This window comes from Theropithecus gelada, chromosome 14 (genome assembly GCF_003255815.1).
Source record: "Theropithecus gelada isolate Dixy chromosome 14, Tgel_1.0, whole genome shotgun sequence".
NCBI classification, from domain to species: Eukaryota; Metazoa; Chordata; class Mammalia; order Primates; family Cercopithecidae; genus Theropithecus; species Theropithecus gelada.
The window spans coordinates 158,754-176,770 of NC_037682.1; the positions used below are offsets into that span (position 1 = coordinate 158,754).

General features: G+C 62.8%; 1 protein-coding gene across 1 annotated transcript; it reads right to left on the reverse strand.

Moving 5' to 3' along the window:
* Positions 1-491: 491 nt before the first annotated feature.
* On the reverse strand, positions 492-10,755 carry PKP3 (plakophilin 3). Its single transcript, XM_025356178.1, has 14 exons — positions 10,652-10,755; positions 8,837-9,032; positions 6,674-6,753; positions 5,922-6,547; positions 5,705-5,828; positions 4,905-5,109; positions 3,300-3,474; positions 2,981-3,098; positions 2,735-2,905; positions 2,161-2,346; positions 1,653-1,806; positions 1,289-1,481; positions 1,101-1,188; positions 492-867 (listed from the first exon to the last, which is right to left on the reverse strand). The coding sequence occupies exons 1-14, from the start codon at positions 10,730-10,732 to the stop codon at positions 832-834; spliced, it is 2,433 nt and encodes an 810-aa protein (XP_025211963.1). The 5' UTR covers positions 10,733-10,755; the 3' UTR covers positions 492-831.
* Between the last annotated feature and the right edge of the window lie 7,262 nt (positions 10,756-18,017).

The following is an 18,017-nucleotide window of genomic DNA, read 5'->3' on the forward strand; positions in this document are numbered from 1 at the left end:
AGATTTCTGTTTTAAAAATATCCACAGTGACTTCACAAATAAATGGCCTGGCACTGGGTGAGATGGATGGAGGTGTCCGAGAGCCTACTCGCCCCCAGACCTCAGGCAGCCAGTGTGAGAGCCCCTGGTCCAGGCAACTCCGGGCCCAAGGTGGGCGGAGAGGGAGTTGGGTTCTTTTACTGAATGAGTATAGCCCACGAGGCAGCCCCCCTCTTCCCACTCCGGTCACCCTCTGCTCTTGAGGTCCCCAGCTCTGCTCCATCTGTGTCTGTGGTGTACCTGCTGCCCACCCTGTCCCCTCTCGGCCCTGAGGTGTCAGCTGTCCCTCTGCTGGGCTCTCCGTGTCCTGCATCTTCTGACCTTGGGAGGCTTGTGTGTGAGCCCAGGGGGTGGGTGTCCTCAGGAGCAGGGGGGTGCCTGGGGACACCTCACGTCCCAGGATCATGCTGCCAGCCACAGGGTCGGGCCAGCCATGGAAGGACACAGGGCAGTGACTGTTCATGGCCATCTTTATTCCCAGTGCTGGCTATCCCAAGATACTGCCAGGCTACGGCCAGCCCCACCTCTGCCAATGTGACTGGATCACCACCCCATACCCCAGAGCAGCCTCGAGCCCTGCCCCACCCCTGCCCTGCGGAAGCCAAGTCCCCAGCTATAAGCCCCTGCCCCTCCTGGTGGCCCAGGACTCTCAAAGGTGCACACAGGGGTCCTAGCGAGGGGCCCCTCGGTCATCAGCCTTCTCCTCCAGGCTGGGCCGCCCAGCAGCCTGGAGCTGAGTCTGTCCCTCGGACGCTGGGCCACGTCACCTTCTCCTCCTCCAGGAGGCTTCACCTATGGGCCCAGGAAGTCCTCCTTCCGATAGCCCTTCTACAGTGGAGAGAGGCCCAAGGTCAGGGTGCATGTCTGCCCGTGCAGCCCTCTGCCCTCTGTCCCTCCTGCAGTGTGCGGGGTGTGGCCCAGACCCTTCCCCTCTGGGTCCCTGGTCTCCATTCTCCCATTGGCCTCTTCACTGTCTGCTTCACGTGGGTTTCTGTGACCCTCCCCCGGCATCCCATGCCCTGCACCCGGGTCCCTGCTCGCTCTGGGCTCGGGAGACGTACCGCCCGGAAGTCACGGTGGAGCTTGCTGTACTGCCACAGGTTGGCCAGGAGGCTGGACGCTGCCCGGGAGGACTTCTCACTGTCGGGGCTGAGGGTGGAGGGGAGTCAGGAGGGGACACACAGCCAGGAAGCAGGGTGGGCTGGGAGGACCCCTGGCCAGGCTGCTGAATGCCTGGGTCAGCCCCTACCTGTCCCGCTTCTTCTTGATGAAGATGAGCTTTCGGAGCCCGTCAAAGTACAGCAGGTCTCGGGCGGCAATGGGGCTGGCCACCACCAGGTTGTTGAGCACAGCTATGATGTTGACCAGCACCTCGGCTGGGGGCGATTTCTCACCCACGCTGCCCGGCAGCTTCTCGATCAGGTGGCTCACCACCTTCGTGGCTGTGGGAGGCCGGGGGTCAGTCTACACTCCTACTCCCGGCCACCTGGGCACCTGGGGTCCCCTGCCTCCCTCAGGGAGCTGGACTGACCCCAGTGGCCTGAAGCCCACATGTAAAGACAAAATTGATGTGTGGGCCCAGCAGGGTGGGGACGAGGGTCTGCCTGACTCACACATCTCGTCCTTGTTCCTAGCATTCCGAGACAGGTTTCGGATGAGGCCGGTCAGTGAGCGCAGCTGGTGGTGGTCTGCGGTCCGGACACGGTCTAGCAGGGGGTTCAGGATACGCTCCTGCTCCAGGGCCAGGCGGCTCAGCACCCCCGCCCACTGTGGGGAGGGAGGGTGTGAGCCGTGACTGGAGGCCTCAGACCCTCACCTGGGGGAGTCCTGCGACAATGGGGTCGCTGCATCCTCCTGCCACCCTCAGGGGGGCCTCTGCTTCCGCCTTTGCCCCCCAGTTGGGGACATCATCCGCAGCCTGGATCAGGTGCCTCCCTTCAAACCCAGGGCAGAACTTCCAGTCCTCCCAGGGCCCAAGGCCTGCCCCACTGGGACACTGACCTCAGAGGCTCCGCGGGCCCCCTGCGTCCCCTACCTCCTCCCCCCCCCCTTTCCCCTCCCCCCCCCCCCCCCACAGCATGAACCCCTGGGAGCCCCTCGGGTCTGGGTTGGGTGCCCCACCCTGCGGTCGCCTGCCGTGATGTTCTGCAGCGCCCCGGCGGCGGCCTCTGTCGTGTGCCGGTTGAGCTCGCAGCGCTGCAGCAGCCGGTTGTACAGCCCCACGATCTGGGGGCTCCACAGCCACTCGAGGCCCTTGGGGTCCTTGGACACCTCTGCGAAGGTGAGCGCATCGGCGGCGAGGGGCAGCTGCGCCGGAGCGGGGGGAGTCAGCGGGGTCGGGGTCAGCGGGGCTGGAGTCAGCGGGGCGGGGTGAGCCGGGCAAGGTGAGCGGGGCGGGGTGAGCGGGGCGGGGTGAGCGGGGCTGGAGTCAGGGGCCAGGGTGAGCGGGGCAGGGTGAGCGGGGCGGGGTGAGCGGGGCGGGGTCAGTGGGGCCGGGGTCAGCGGGGCTGGAGTGAGCAGGGCCGGGGTGAGCGGGGCAAGGTGAGCGGGGCGGGGTGAGCGGGGCGGGGTGAGCGGGGCTGGAGTCAGGGGCCAGGGTGAGCGGGGCAGGGTGAGCTGGGCGGGGTGAGCGGGGCGGGGTCAGTGGGGCCGGGGTCGCAGCACACCCCCACGCCCCGCCCAGGCTGGTGCCCACCTCGCGCAGCCTCCGGCTCTGCGGCGTGAAGCAGCCCACCACCTCTCCCGGCGGCGCCCCGGCCAGGTCCCTGCGGCCGCGACCCTCCAGCCGCTGCAGCGCGGACGGCGGCATCTCGTCGTACAGGCGGTAGGACAGGTTCCGCAGCACGCACACCGCGTTCTCCACGCTCTGCGGGCAGGGGCGCGGGTCAGGGCGGCGGCCCGGGGTGCACGGCCCCCCCCCCGCCCGCACCGCGCCCCTCACCTTGTCCTCGCATTTGCCCACGTCCAGAGCATGGTTGATGTAGGTGACCAGGGCGTCCACCAGCCCGTGGCACTCCCGCATCTTCTGGCGAGTGGCCTGAGAGGCTGAGCTGAGGTTCCTGGGGACCGAGGCGGATCAGAGCCCCCCAGGGACCCCCCATCCCAGGCCCTGTCCCATCCCATCCTGGGTCCTTGCACGCCCATCCCCCAGTGCGGGGCGTGCGGTGTGTGGGGCTGTGAACGCCAGGCCAGGTGGAGTCCCTACAATGAACCTGCCCGCAGTCCCCACCCCACTGCCTCACTGCCCCAGGCTGGCGCACCTGAGGAAGCCGGTGGCATTGTAGAAAATCTCCGCCTCCGAGGCGTTCTGCTGGATGAGGGGGGGACCCCCAGCCCCCGACAGGGGGCTCAACACCAGGTCAGTGAGCTGCTCCAGCGTGTCTCTGGCCAGGCGGTCCTTCAGGTGGTCACTGGATGAGAGGTTCCACAGGATCCCTGGACCACGGGGGAGGCTGCTCTCAGTGTCTGCCCTCCAACCCCCTCTGCTTTTCTGGGCATGGAGTGAGGAGGTCCTGCCTCTCCCCAGGGGCTGGCCTGGTGTTCTGTGCCTCACCCACAAGCCCTGCTGGGGAGACCCTGGGGTGGCATTTGGGGTGATAGAGCTGGGACCAAGCAAAAGGGGACAAAATGTGGGGTGTGGTGAGCAGGCTTGGTGCGGGAGGTGGCTCCAAGGAGACAAAGCCACAGGACAGAGTGGCCAGGGGTCCAGGAAAGAGGCGGGCAGGGGAGGCCCAAGTAGAAACATGGCCAGCAAAAGGGACAAAGGGACAGAAGGGAACCAAATGGGGTGGAGGGATCAGAACAGAGGAGAGAGGACAGGCAGAGGAGGGACAGGAGGAGGGGGACAGGCAGAAAAGGGGGACAGGTGGAGGAGGGGGAACAAGTGGGAGGATAGGCGGAGGGGGCAGGTGGAGGAGGAAGGACATGGGGGGAGCGGGGGACAGGTGGAGGGGGGAAGGCAGAGGGGGGACAGGTGGAGGGGGCAGGGGGAGGGGGCAGGGGGAGGGGGGCAAGTGGAGGAGGGGGTAGATGGGGGCAGGGGGAGGGGGAGGGGGGAAGGCAGAGGGGGGACAGGTGGAGGGGGGAAGGCAGAGGGGGGACAGGTGGAGGAGGGGTAGATGGAGGAAGGACAGGTGGAGGAGGGGGTAGATGGGGGACAGGTGGAGGGGGCAGGGGGAGGGGGGAAGGCAGAGGGGGGGCAGGTGGAGGAGGGGGTAGATGGAGGAGGGGGCAGGTGGAGGAGGGGGGACAGGTGGAGGGGGGGACAGGTGGAGGAGGGGGGACAGGTGGAGGGGGGTAGATGGAGGAAGGACAGGTGGGGGAGGGGGACAGGTGGAGGGGGGAAGGCAGAGGGGGGTAGATGGAGGAAGGACAGGTGGAGGAGGGGGTAGATGGAGCACAGGTAGATGGAGGACAGGTGGAGGAAGGACAGGTGGAGGGGGGGGACAGGTGGAGGGGAGGCAGGTGGAGGGGGGCAGGGGGAGGAGGGGGTAGATGGAGGAAGGGACAGATGGAGGAAGGACAGGTGGAGGAGGGGTAGATGGAGGACAGGTGGAGGGGGACAGGAGGAGGGGGTAGATGGAGGACAGGTGGAGGGGGGCAGGTAGAGGAGGGGGTAGATGGAGGACAGGTGGAGGGGGCAGGTGGAGGAGGGGGGAGATGGAGGAAGGACAGGTGGAGGAGGGGGGACAGGTGGAGGAGGGGGGACAGATGGAGGAGGGGGACAGGTGGAGGGGGGAAGGCAGAGGGGCGGTAGATGGAGGAAGGACAGGTGGAGGAGGGGGTAGATGGAGGACAGGTAGATGGAGGACAGGTGGAGGGGGATAGGTGGAGGAAGGACAGGTGGAGGAGGGGACAGGCAGCACCTGTGACGTTTTTTCGAAGCTCATCGTCCTGCTCCCGCAGTGTCCGCAGCAGCTCAAAGATGCCGTTCTCCTCCACCAGGGCCAGCTTGTTGTCGGCATTGTCGTAGATGAGGTTGCGCATGGCACCCGTGGCGTGGCGCTGCACTTCCTGGTTGGCGTGGTTGAAGAGCTTCACCAGCCTAGGCACGGCCTGAAGGCTGCGGGCCTGCGGGCAGAGGCATATGGGGGCGCACAGATGCATGTGGATGGATGCAGACTATACACGTGTGTGCAGATGTGTCCAGGTGCGTAGATGTAGATATGCAGGGGATGCAGGTGTCTACAGGTGTACGGAGGTGACGCAGGTGTATACGGGTGTATGGAGGTGACGCAGGTGTATAGGGGTGTATGGAGGTGACGCAGGTGTATGCGGGTGTATGGAGGTGACGCAGATGTATGCGGGTGTATGGAGGTGACGCGGGTGTATGGAGGTGGCGCAGGTGTATGCGGGTGTATGGAGGTGACGCAGGTGTATGCGGGTGTATGGAGGTGACGAAGGTGTATGCGGGTATATGGAGGTGATGCAGGTGTATGCGGGTGTATGGAGGTAACACAAGTGTATGCAGATGTATGCAGGTGATGCACGTGTATCCAAACTGTACCCTACTGCTCTTCCTCTGCTGAGGGGACTCTGGACACAGTGGGGTCTGCCTGGTCAGCTTGGGGACCAGGAGGGGTGGTCAGTGAGCAGAGGTCAGTGGGAGGTGGTGGGGCCCTGAGGGAGGTCACCAGGGGCAGTGAGTGGGTGGTCGGGTGGTCACCTGCTTCTTGGCCGCTGCATCACTGTAGCACTTGTGCTGGATGTAGGCCGCTCCCAGCACCTGCAGGTTGGGGTCTGAAGCCATGAGGTACTTGACTGCTGAGGGCAGGTCAATGTCATCAAAACTGCAGAGCCAGGGGTCAAGGGTCAGGCTAACTTTGGGTTCAGGCTGGGCCTGTGGCAGAAGCCCCCTCCCTGTGCCAGGCCCAGACACTCACCCGCTGCTGAGTCTCTGCAGGGTTCGGTGGCCACAGTAGCTATTGAACCCACGCACGTCCGGCAGGTGGCCCGAGTCAGCCAGGCTGAGGCTGCGCACAGATGGCGCTCGGGCCACAGGCTCCAGGATGGCCCCCGGCGCTGCCCCACCTACCCCGCGGCTCCGGTGGCTGCTCTGGAATCGCTGCAGGGTCCGCATGGCAGGGGCACGGATGGTCCGGCTCGGGGAAACCTCGGTGGCCTCGGGCCAGTCCAGCCCCCCTGCCCGGCTCGCGCTGGAGCTGGCCTGGCGCTCGTAGGCAAAGCCCCTGTAGGTGGAGGTGGCTGCAGGCTCCAGCTGCTCAGACACCACGCTGTAGCGGTCGTCCAGGCCCCCAGACCCCAGCCGCAGCGAGCGCAGGGACAGTGTGTCATAGTCGGCCCGGCTGCCAACTCCACTGCGCTCGTGGAAGGACACAGGCCTGGCGGGCATGGGAGGGGTGGGCTGAGCACCCCCGTACCCAGCGGCCCCAAAGGCGCTGCCCCCGTTGTGGGCGGAACTCAGCCGCCGACTGCAGCTCAGGTCTACGGCGGAGCGGGAGGACCAGGAGGCTGGGCTGTAGGCTGGCTTGGCGATGGGCCGGAAGCCCTGTGGGTCGAGAGGGGGCGGTAAGGACGTGCCTGGGCTCACCTGTGTCCAGCCCTGCCGCAGAGCCTCCCCCTCTCCGAACTGCAGAGCTCAGATCGTCCCCCTCGGGCTGGGCCCATTGCTCACCGAGGTCTTGTCCCCACTCAGGCCCTGAGAGCGAGAGCTGAAGCCAGACTGCAGGGTGTGGTACTGCCCCCTGGATGTGCCTGCGGAGAGGGACGGTGGTAGCCCAGCTCTGCCACACAGCAAAGCCCCGGCCTCCTGCCTCCTCCCCACTCCATCGCTATTCACAACCCCAGGAGCAGCCTCCAATCCAGGGCAGGGAGGCCAGGGGCTTCAGGGCCAGGGCCTCCCCATTCCTGCCATGGCCTGGTCTCCTCACATGTCAGCCCTGGTGGTCCACCTTCCACAGCCCACCCCCCAGCTGTGCCTCCTCTGCCCAAGAAGGCAGATGCGCTCACCCACTGACCTCCTGGTCGCCTGGAGGAATGTGCCAGGGACTCTGACATCAGTTCTCCAATCCCTGCCATGGTACAGCACCCAGCCTCCTCCTCCAGGAAGCCAACCTGGCCTGCCCCAACTCACACTGACTCCTTTTGAGCCCCTCCTGTGCCCAAATCTCATCTGTGCCCAGTCACAGGAGAGTGACACTGTCTCCCTGGACCAGTATGCCCTGTTGCAGTGCTCTCTCCCACCCGGCAGAGCCCGAGGCAGGGGCCACACCCACCCCGTCCAGCCACACACACGCCAAGGGCAGCTGCGTCAGCCCGACTCCACAGTGAGTGGACAGACAGGCGGGTGGGCGGAGGGTGGATGGAGAGACAGGCAGGAGGAGGATGGGAGGGCTGCTGTGACTGTTGGAAGGATGGACAGAGTGGTGGACGGAGGGGTGGGAGAGCCGGCGACAATGGTGGGTCCCGCAGGTGAATGGTGAGTGGGGAGAGGGATGGACTCGTGGGTGGGTGCAGAGAGGACGGGCTGATGGCGGGGGCATGAGAAGGCCCAGCAGAGCGACCACTGGCTGCGGGGCTCAGTGTGGGGTACAGGGAAGGGGGCCGTGGCCCTCCCACAACTCTGCCCAGAGCTGGATACTCTGCTGGGGACACCCCCACAGCAGGGGCCCCAGACCCACCCTGGTTAATGGGGCTTCTGGGCCGGGGCTATTAACTCTCTGACGCTGGTGAGGCCCAGCCCGGAGTAGGGGCACGCCCCAGCCTGGGGACCTCACCCCCACCCCCCAATTATAATCCACCCCCCTCTAATTGGCAGGGTAGCCAGGGTGGTAATTAACCCTTCCCTCACCGTCCTCCACCCCATGACCCCTGGGCACCCGACTTGGTCACCAGCAAGGCTGAGGCCCCTGGAGGGAGGACCCCACAGTCCAGGCCGCCGGGCCGGCCCCTCCGCTGGGCGACCTTCACTTCCCCCCGGCCAGTAGCTGGAGACCAGTCCTGGGGGTCCCCTCTAAACACCACGATGAACTGGCATCTGGGTCCCTGGCATTCTGGGAGGTTCCTCTTACTGTCTGACCTTAATCCCTGTTGCTGTAGCTGGCGAAGGAGGAAATGACGTTCTAGAACCACTGCCCTCAACCACAGCATCTGTGTGCTCCTGTCACTCACACTCACACGCATGCACACGCACTCGCGTGAATGGGGCCAGGATTCCGCCACAGGTGGGTCTGGCTGGCACCGAGGGGTGCTCCTCCACCTGCTGTTCCCACAGAGAAATCTGGGTCACTCCAGCGGGGCCCTCCCCTCTAATTCCTCAGGGAGCCCCTGGTCCAGACAGGCCTGGCTTTCCTCCAGGACTTCCCAGCCCCCCCACACCTCTCCCCGCTTTCCTGTTCTGCTCATTCCCATGAAGTGTGGGAGAAGCGTGGGTGTCTGGGTGTCCCTGAGACCGTGCGTGAGCCTGTGCTTCTGGGGCAGTCGCGTGCGTGTTCCGGGTTTGCCGATTGAGGGGCCTGGCCCGCCTGCCATGTGCCAGCCTTCCCTGTCATCCCCCACGGGGGAGGCTCTAGGCTGAGGACACAGGTGGGGCCTGGCCAGGCTCTGTCCCTGGAGGACCCGGGGGTCCTTGCTTGGATGGGGAGCCCCACCCATGGCTTCTCCCCACGCCCGCTGGGGCGGGGTGCGTGACTCAGTGTGAGGCCTGGTGAGTCAGGAGCCAGCCTCACTGCGGCCTCTGCCCTCGCCCTACCACCTCCGCCCGCAGACACCTCTCTCTGCCACCATCGTCCCCGCCGCGGTCCCCTCTGCCCGGCACCTGCCTTGTGCCTTGGCCTACCTCTGGCAGTCTCCGCCTCAGGCTCGGGCTCAGCGGCCCCGTTGTGCCGCGGCTGCTGTCCCAGCTGCAAGAGGCGGGCGCGGACCTGCTCCTGGACGCGGGCTGCCCGCAGCCGCTCGGCCTCCGGCCCCTCGGCGCCCCGGCGGTCCAGCTGCAGGTCAGAGGGCAGCGCCAGGGAGCACACACCGGCCTCAGGCTGCAGGGCCGACAGCAGGAAGTTACCATCCTGCATGGCGGCAGGTCCACCGGGCCTGGGCCTGGCGGCCGCCTCCAAACTCAACTATCTTCACGTCCTGTCCCTCCAGGCCCTCTCCCTGAAGTCCCCGCCCCGCCAGCCTCACCCAGAGCCGCCTGGAGACAGACGCCTGCCCAGCCCTGAGCGCAGCTGGGGGCGGGGACACCTGGCCAGGTGGGAGGGAGGGGCCACCGCCTGCTTAAGGTGGAATTTGGGCGGAAGAACAGGCCCTGCATGGCCCCAGGTCCCAGCCTGGCCTCCTGCCTCCTTTTCTCCCATCCCATGGCAGGGCCACGGGGGCCCTGGGTCCTTCTTGTTCTCAGCCTGTAAAGGCCGGACCGAGCCCTCTGTCGTGGGGCTGGGACAGAGGGGCCCTCTGTGTCCTGAGTGTCGGGAAGGGCAGAGGTCCTGAGGGGGCCTATGTCCTGCCACCCCCAGCATGAAGGGGAGGGTGTCCCACCCCCTGGGGGGTCTAGGGCCCTAGGCAGCTCCAAGGACCAGACAGCCTCCACGGTAGCCCAGCCTTGCTGGTGAGGCGGGGATGAGGCCTAGGAAGGGGTTGGCAGGAGACACTGTGGGGAGCCAGGGGTCAGTGCCGGGGTCAGGACACAGGATGGAGGGACGGAGCTTTAGGGTCCAACCGGACTCCATGGAGGCCCTGGTGCTTGGAACCCAGAGAGCCCCCTCCCACCAGGAAGCATGTGGATGGACCAGCCCTCCCCCGAGGCCTGCAGACCCTGGAACTCACCCTCAGGACCCCCTCACCCCCCACAGAGGCCTCCAAAGGGCTGACTTGACCCTCTCTGGCTTCTGGGACCCTGGGACCACTGCTCCTGCCCCCCAGGCCCTGGGGTGGGAGGCCGTTCCCAGCACATGAGTCAGGGTGCAGGGGGGCGGGGCTGCCCCAGGGGGTTGACTCAGAGGGGCCTGCACTCCTGTCAGCGCATGCCAGGCTGGGGCAGGAGCGGTGTGCGCTGAAGAACCAGGGGGTCTGGGAGAGCAGAGGCCGGGATGGAGCGGGAGCGAGGGTGGGGTGTGCGGGGAAGAACCAGGGGGTCTGGGAGAGCAGAGGCCGGGATGGAGAGGGAGTGAGGGTGGGGGTGGGGTGGCGGGGGAGGCCCAGACCAAGCAGGGCTTGTGCTCAGAAGGTCTCCTTCGAGCACCACAGCCAGTGGAGCCAGCAGGCAGGTTCTGAGGCCCTCTGGCCTCCGGGACAGGCCCCTGGTAGATGGGGGGGTGGGGATAAGCCTAGGAGGGCTGGGGGTGGGAGCTGAACATCTTGACAACCCCTGGGCTTCTCTCACGAGCTCCTCTGACAGCCTCTGCCTCTCTCTGGACCCTGGACCCGGGCTCTGGGCTCTCCTCTCAGGCATACCCTTCCCCTCAGTGAGGGTGGATCCAGGGTTAGGAGGCAGCATTAAGGGTGAGGTCAGTGCTGAGGGGGAGGAAGCTAGAGGTGGGAGTCGGAAATCAGCGTTGGGGGCTAAAGGGGGAGGGGAGGGCCCACTGAAAGGACAGGCCAGGCCTGGGCTGGGCCACCAGGTGGGGTCGGGGTGGTGGGGCAGGGGTGGGAGACCTACCCTGCCCGTGGTCCGGATCCCGCCAGCCTCCCAGCTCATCCCAGAGGCCACTGCTGACAGCTGAGGTGTCCTGGGCTCCATCCCTGGCCTGGCGCATGCGGGGCAGCCTCTGCGGTGGGACAGGACTGTGGGGGCCCCGGAGGGCGGGGTGGGAACGCCCAGCTCATCAGACTGGCTGATTCCCTGGGAGACGGGTTTCGTGTGGAAAAATCCTGGGAGACAAGTTTGTGCGGCACAGAGCGGGCCTGGAGGTATGTGCCTGGCATGGACTGGGCCCCGCCCTGCATCCAGGTCCACCCCAGGTCCACCTGGGGCCCTGCAGAGGCCAGGCGGGGCTGCGTGGCAGGGGAAGCCAGCCTGGAGGGCCTCTGCCGACCTTCCCTCCTCCCCTTGGCAGAGAGGGCTGAAGGTGTACCCCCAGAGCTGCGGCGCCTCCCTGAGGATGCGTGGTCCCTGCCAGGCACAGTTTTGGCAAAGCCAGGAATCTGGGGTGCACCTTCCCTCACCGCAGTCAGGCCAGAGGGATGGCGTTGCCTGCTAGACCACCGCTGCAGCTTCCAGCCCCAGGCTCAGAGGAGTCTTATCTGAGCCCTGTGACCAGTCCCGAGTGTCTCGCTCTCCCTGGAGCCAGTTCCTGGCACAGGAGCCCTGGACGAGGGCTTGGTGGTGGGCTTCCTGGAGGAGGCGGTTGTCTGTGGGGCCTGGAATCTGCATGTAGCCTCAGGTCGCTCTGGGTGCACAATCAGGTTGAGAACCTGGAACGTGAGGGCCTCGAAGGGTGAGTGAGCACTGCTCTTGGATCCCAGGTGGCAGATGGCCTGTCAATCACCTCCCAAGAGGAGGTGGGAGAGGGCGCAGGAGGGCTTCGGGGTGCGATGGGCTCAGCGTGGGGGGCATGGGAGGCACTCACAGAGAAGGTGGGCTGGGCCCAGGTCGGGGGTGGAGCTGCCAGGTGCATGCCTGGAGTTGTGGGAGGGCACAGACTCAAGTCTACAGGGCAGAGCCTGCCTGGGTGGAGGGGGATGGGGTGGGAGCCTTAAGGAGCAGAAGGGGGAGGATCTGGGGAGAAAGGTGTGAGGACATTAGAAGCAAAATAATAGTCAAAACCGAATTCAGGAGTGTCCTGGTGCACAGAGAGGCTTGGGAGGCTGCCTCAGGTTCCACCGCCTGCAGCGGCGGGGTGGGGAGTGCATTGGGGGGCCCCTTGGTGGTTGATGGACCCAGTGTGGGGGCACAGTTCACCCAGAGGCAAGCGTCCTGGTGCTTCCTGTTGGCGCCCACGCTTTGCAAACCTTCCGACCTGGGCTCCAGCCAAGTCCAGCCCAGGGCCCAGCCCCTCCACGGAGCCTACCCTGCTGCCTATGGGCACCACCCCTCACCCTACGGAGTGTGGCCCCTGCCCCTGCCCCGGGCCTGTGGGTGGGCAGCTCTGAGGTCTCTGGCCTTGGTCCTTGGCATGGAAGGCAGCTGAGGGGTACGGCCCCAGTAGGCTCTTGGGGGGACACCTTTCGTCTGCACACACCCCATCCGCTGCCGCCCTGTTGGTCAGTCTGTCCATCCGTCCATCCACTCATTCATCAGATGAGTCTCGGGCTCTTCCTTTGCCCCCGGCGCTGCTCTGGGGAAGGGCGCATATGTCCGAGACGGGTGGGGCATCTCCCGGGGGCTCTCCTGGAGTCTGGCCTCAGGAGGGTGTAGGGACCCATTAAATTAGTCCCAAGTGTCCCTCACCAAATTGCAGCTACTAACAGGTGGTGGCAGCTCCTCTGCTGCTTTTCTGTTATAAACAGGTGGAGCTGTGGGGCCACGTCCTCCTCAAACAAGGGGGAGGAAGGAAGTCCCAGGAACTGGGGGCCTGGCCTAAGAAGGTGCCTTTTGAAAGGAAAAAACATTAAACCCTCCATAGAAAAGCTCCCCGTATTCACAAGACTATATTGATTCCTGACATGGTGGAGGAAGGAGGCCTGAGATGCCACTCACAGTTGTGCCAAGAGATGGGGAGTGGGGCCCAGATTGGACAGGAGAACTGAAAGGCCTGCTCTGGAGTCCGGGAGGTGGTCCATCCTCCTCCAGAATCCCTGGGGCTCCTGAATGGCAGTGGTGGTCTGGACGACTGGAGCTGGGGAGAGGAGCCTGGGAACCCATCAGTCCTGCTGTACCATTTGGGAGACCGGCCCTAGGTCTGGCAACCCATGTCTCCAGGGACAGTCTGTCCTCCAGTGGTCCCCAAGGCAAACTGGACAGGGCCAAGGTGGCCTCCCTGCACTGTCTGGAAACCCTCCTGAAGGGCCCTCCTCCCTGCACTGTCTGGAAACCCTCCTGAAGGGCCCTGGCCCAACACCTTTGCAGCAGTCACAGGTGTATCCAGGGATTCTGGGGTCCATGAGCCCACAGGGCGGCTATTAGACCCTCTGCGTTCCCTTTCTTTCCTGGACTTCCTCCCGGTCCCCACTGCAAAAAACCGAGGTTGCCCCTGCCAGGATGCCCCCAAAGTACCATCTGGTCCCACAGCCCATTCCCGCTGTTGCTTCCCTATTATATGTCCCCGACATCAGGGGCTGCCTGTGCAATAAACTCATCCCCTTATCCCCTAGCACCAGCTGTTCATTGACTGAATCAGGAGACAGAGAGCCACCCTTCACCAAGGCCGCTGCCATCCCCTGGGAAGGCAGTGGGGCCAATCCCTGCTCTACCACGGACAGCCTGGTGCAATCGAGAGGCCCAGTTCCATTCCCTCGAGAGCCCTCCAGCCTGGTGCAATCGAGAGGCCCAGCCCCAGTCCCTGACAAGCCCTCCAGTATCACATCTGAAAGTGTTTCATCCTCCATTTTCCCATTTTATCACTGGGGTCTCATTTAGGGTCCTCCAATGGTACTGCTATTTTTCCAATTGGATAAAGCGTTTCCTCTTCCCTGGCCCTAGATAAGATATACAGCTCATCCCCCAAATTCTCTGCCAGTTGCGGGGTGGCCTGCTTTTCAGAAGTGGTCAGGGTTTGATTCAGAAGCAACATGACATCCTTCCAGGAGAGCTCAAATACTTGGGTTAGGTTCTGGAAAGCCTCTATTTATCTGTCAGGGCCATCTAAAAACTTGCCAAGATCTCCCTTAATTTGACTGGGAACTGCCTAAAATGAGGATTTCTAGGCTGGGGAAAGATTGAGAGAGAACCTGGATAGGGAGGAGCGAAGGGTTTGATTCCTCCACTGGAGGTGCCTCAGGGGTTTGCTTCTCTATTTCCCTGGGATTGCCTCTTGCAGCCTCTCCTGAGACAGCCACTACGAGGGCTGGATCAATCCTACAACAGAGGTAAAGGTCCAAGTTACCCTGCAAAGCAAAGAAAGCCTGCACACACGAGGCCTCAGACCACTGGCCCTCACGTTTACAGAAAAGCTTCCTCCCGAGACCATGCTTCTCTTCTGGGTCTCAAGGTGTTTGGCACCAAGTTGGCGACCAAGGAAATAACAAGAACATTTTTGCCACAAATTTATATACAGATACCAAGGCACACTTAGCTTCATCTGTAGATGACTCAGCCAAATGCTCATTCTACCCAGTAATATTTCTGGTTTGCAACAACATCCTTTTTTTTTTTTTTTTTTTTTTTTTTTTTTTTTTTTTTTTGAGACGGAGTCTCGCTCTGTCGCCCAGGCTGGAGTGCAGTGGCGCGATCTCGGCTCACTGCAAGCTCCGCCTCCCGGGTTCACGCCATTCTCCTGCCTCAGCCTCCCGAGTAGCTGGGACCACAGGCGCCCGCCACCTCGCCCGGCTAGTTTTTTGTATTTTTTAGTAGAGACGGGGTTTCACCGTGTTCGCCAGGATGGTCTCGATCTCCTGACCTCGTGATCCGCCCGTCTCGGCCTCCCAAAGTGCTGGGATTACAGGCTTGAGCCACCGCGCCCGGCCAACAACATCCTTAACATTTAACATCATACATAAAGAAGAGATAGGAACCATGACAGTCACAAAAGAAAGAAAGAAAAGAACGATAGGAAAGAGTGGAGGTCCTCGTGCCAACACCCTCATGGGAGACCCGGGACTGGAGTCAGTCCAGGGGCCTTTGGATAACACCAAGGGGTAACCTCAGCCAGATACCCCCAGTTGCCCTAGGACCTCCTTCTGGTCCCACGTGACAGCTAGACTTCCATGAAGGAAAACTGGGTTGGAACAAAGCCAACATTCCCAACACCTGAGGGTGATGGGAGCTTGACAGTGTCCTCCCCAGCAAGCCTGGCCCCCATGTGTTGAGTCTGGCACTTGGAGACTAGTCGTCACGTTTAGCTGATTGATAGCGGCCTGGTATTTTTCTTTCATTTCAGCTGTTGTGGAGTTTAGGAACCACAAAGAAAGGACAGAAAGAGAAGACCCACTTTTGCTCACCCTTCCACAGATCCCAGACGAGCCCCCAAAAATGTTATGGGATATTTGGGGTGTTGCTATTCTGACCAGAAACCTCTGTGGCTGGGAGCACCTTTGCCCAAGTTCTTGTCCTGTGTCCAGGAAGAATGAGGTACATAGACAAGTGGAGGGTGAGCAAGACAAAAAGGAGCTTTATTGAGTGTTAGAACAGCTCAGAGGCTCTCAGCAGAGAGGAGGCTGGGAGTAAGTGGCTCCTCTCTGCAGCTGGCCATCCTGTCCCCTCCGTCCTCCTCTCCACTCTGGCTGAACCCGGGGCTTTTATGGGCCTCAGAGGGGAGGAAATTCGTGCCTAGTGGTTCATGGGCAGCCATGGGTGGGCCCGGAAAAGGCACCACAAGTCCCCACTCTGGTCCTCGGGAGTGTCAGCGTGGCCCCCAGCCTTCAGGCCCACCCTGGCTTGAAGGTGGAGCCTCACCAGGGACTTGCCTCTTGCCTCCCAGGAGCCTGTCTGCCTCCCACTGCCATCCATGGTGCCCAGGCTGCTGGTGCCAAGGGATGCCCACAGGCCAGCACTGAGCTGCCCCCAGCCCCATTTTGGCCTCCCTCCCACACTCATTGGTGCCCAAAGTCTGGAGGGGCTGAGATGGCAGGGGACTGGTGTGTCAGCACTGCTCTGAGGGTGCACAGCTGGCTGGGCTGCAACAGCACCCGGGCTTGGTCCCAACCCCACTCCAAGATCAGAGTGGGTGCCAGGAGCAGGGACACCCCCAAGTCTGTGGTGTTAGGGGGTCCTCCCTGGTCCCCAAGACCAGCAGGAGGCCTGGGCCCACAGCTGCAACCTGGACGGCTGTGGTTGCACCTGCAGTGCTCCCACCCTGCACAAATAAACCCAATGCTTCCAGGGCTGGTTCCATGAATCCTGGCTGTGCCTTCAGCCGGGTGCTCATGGGCTCCCGGGACACGGCAGGAAGCGAGGTTGAGGCGGCTGTGGGGGCTCCAGGCCTGGGAGTGGGTCTTGCCCAGCTGTGCGAGGGTGGAGGTGGCACAGTAGGCAGCCTTGGGGATGTGGGGCACAGGGGACCTACTGCTGCCACTGCTGCTCCTGCAGCCATCCTGCTGCCCTGTGCATCTCCTTGCAGCCTGGGGTGAAGGCTTTAGGCCCTCACAGTACCCGGGCCGGCATCCGGGGCACAGGGAGGCGATATCACTGTGAGTTCCCCCTGCAGTTCCAACACTCAGGGGCAGCCTGGGGCACCCCCCTCGCCCGACTCACAACCATGCCGGGGGAAGCCTCTGGGAGAGGACTGTGGGCCCTGGCTCCAGCTACAGGGAGCGCCAGACTCCGCAGTGAGGGCAGGAGCAGGTACTTCCGAGCTCACAGGGAGTGGGGGGGGCTTCTTGGGCCCCAAAGAGCACAGGAATGTTGAGGTGCACGCAAATGAACCCAGTGCCTGGGAGGGCCGGGTTCCTGCCTGCCCCATGGAGTGGGAGGCCCAGCCACGCCTCCCCGCTGTGGCCAGTATCTTGGCATCGGCCATTCTAGATGGGCCACTGCTGCCATCATTCCTGCCTCAGCCTTTCAAAGTGCTGAGATTACAGGTTTGAGCCACTATGCCCGGCCTTATCATTGATTTTTAAGGAATTTCTTCACAGGCTGCCGCTGAACCCTGCCCTCCCCCGCCTGTGTCCTCGGCCACCTTCACCTTCTCAGACCTGGTCTTTCTGAGTACCCTGCTCAGAAACGCAGTCACACTCACATAGGCTGTTGCCTTCCCGGGCTTCCTTTCCCTCCGCTGCCCTTGCTGCCAGCCGGTATACCAGGTGTTTTATTGATGGCATCGTCGTGCCCCACCCCCCCGTGTTAGAATGTAAGATCCTTGGGGGCAGCGGTTTTTGTCTGTTCCGTCCCCTGCCTTTTCCTCAGTGCGTGACGTGTAGTGAGTGTGCAATGAATCATTGCCAAATGGATTAAACGATGGTGTGAATCGTCCAGATTACATGGAATTTTGACTTGTTTTCCGAGGTTAATTCTCTTTCTGATATGCGGGCTTCCCCCACCTGTGGTTTACGCTTCTTCTCTCCTTTTCTCATTTTCTTGGGGTAGCATGGATCATTAAATCCAAGGCTAGTTCTTCTCTTGCTGTGAAACATTTGTGATTGGGGACAATTCCATCTGAACTAGATACACAGGGATCAGTGGGCAGGACAGCTGGTCATCACATGGCTTCTGGGCGTGTGTGACCAGCCATGTCCTCTGCCCTGGGGGCACTTCTCCCCTATGGACCAGTGGGACCTGTGAAACCCACACCAGGTGACTGGATGCCGCTCTGGTCAATGGCTGGTCCACCTGGTTCCTCCTTCGGCTCCACCTCCCAGCTGCCCTGTGTGCATGGTGAGCGGTGACCTCAGGACACATCTTCAGAGGACAATTCTGGCTGCTGGGCGTATGAACCATTCCACCCAGTGTGAACGAGGAGGTAGAAAGAAGAGTGCCCGCTCAAGATGTGCCTGTTCTAGTCCCAGAACCTGTGACTGTTACCTTCACGGCAAAGGGCTTTGCAGATGTGACCCAGTGAGGGACATGATGGTTACTGTGGGTTTGCTGGGAGGGCCCAGTGTAATTACAGGGAGCCTCACAAGAGAAGGCAGCAGGGTCAGAGTCACAGGAGGAGATGAGAGAGAGGGAGAGAGAGGAAGTGCGAGAGAGGAAGAGGCCAAGCTGCTGAAATCCAGGTGGCCTGGAGAAGCTGGAGAAGGCATGGACACAGACTCACACCTAAGTCTCCAGAGGGAACCAGCCCTGCTGACACCTTAATTTTGGCCTTTTTTTTTTTTTTTTCCGAGACAGGGCCTTACCCTGTTACCCACGCTGGAGTGCAGTGGTGCAATCACAGCTCATTGCAGCCCAGACCTCCCGGGCTCAGGTGATCCTCCTGCCTCAACCTTCCAAGTACCTGGGACTACAGGTACACACCACTGTGGTTGGGGATCCGGCCGCTTCAGCCTCC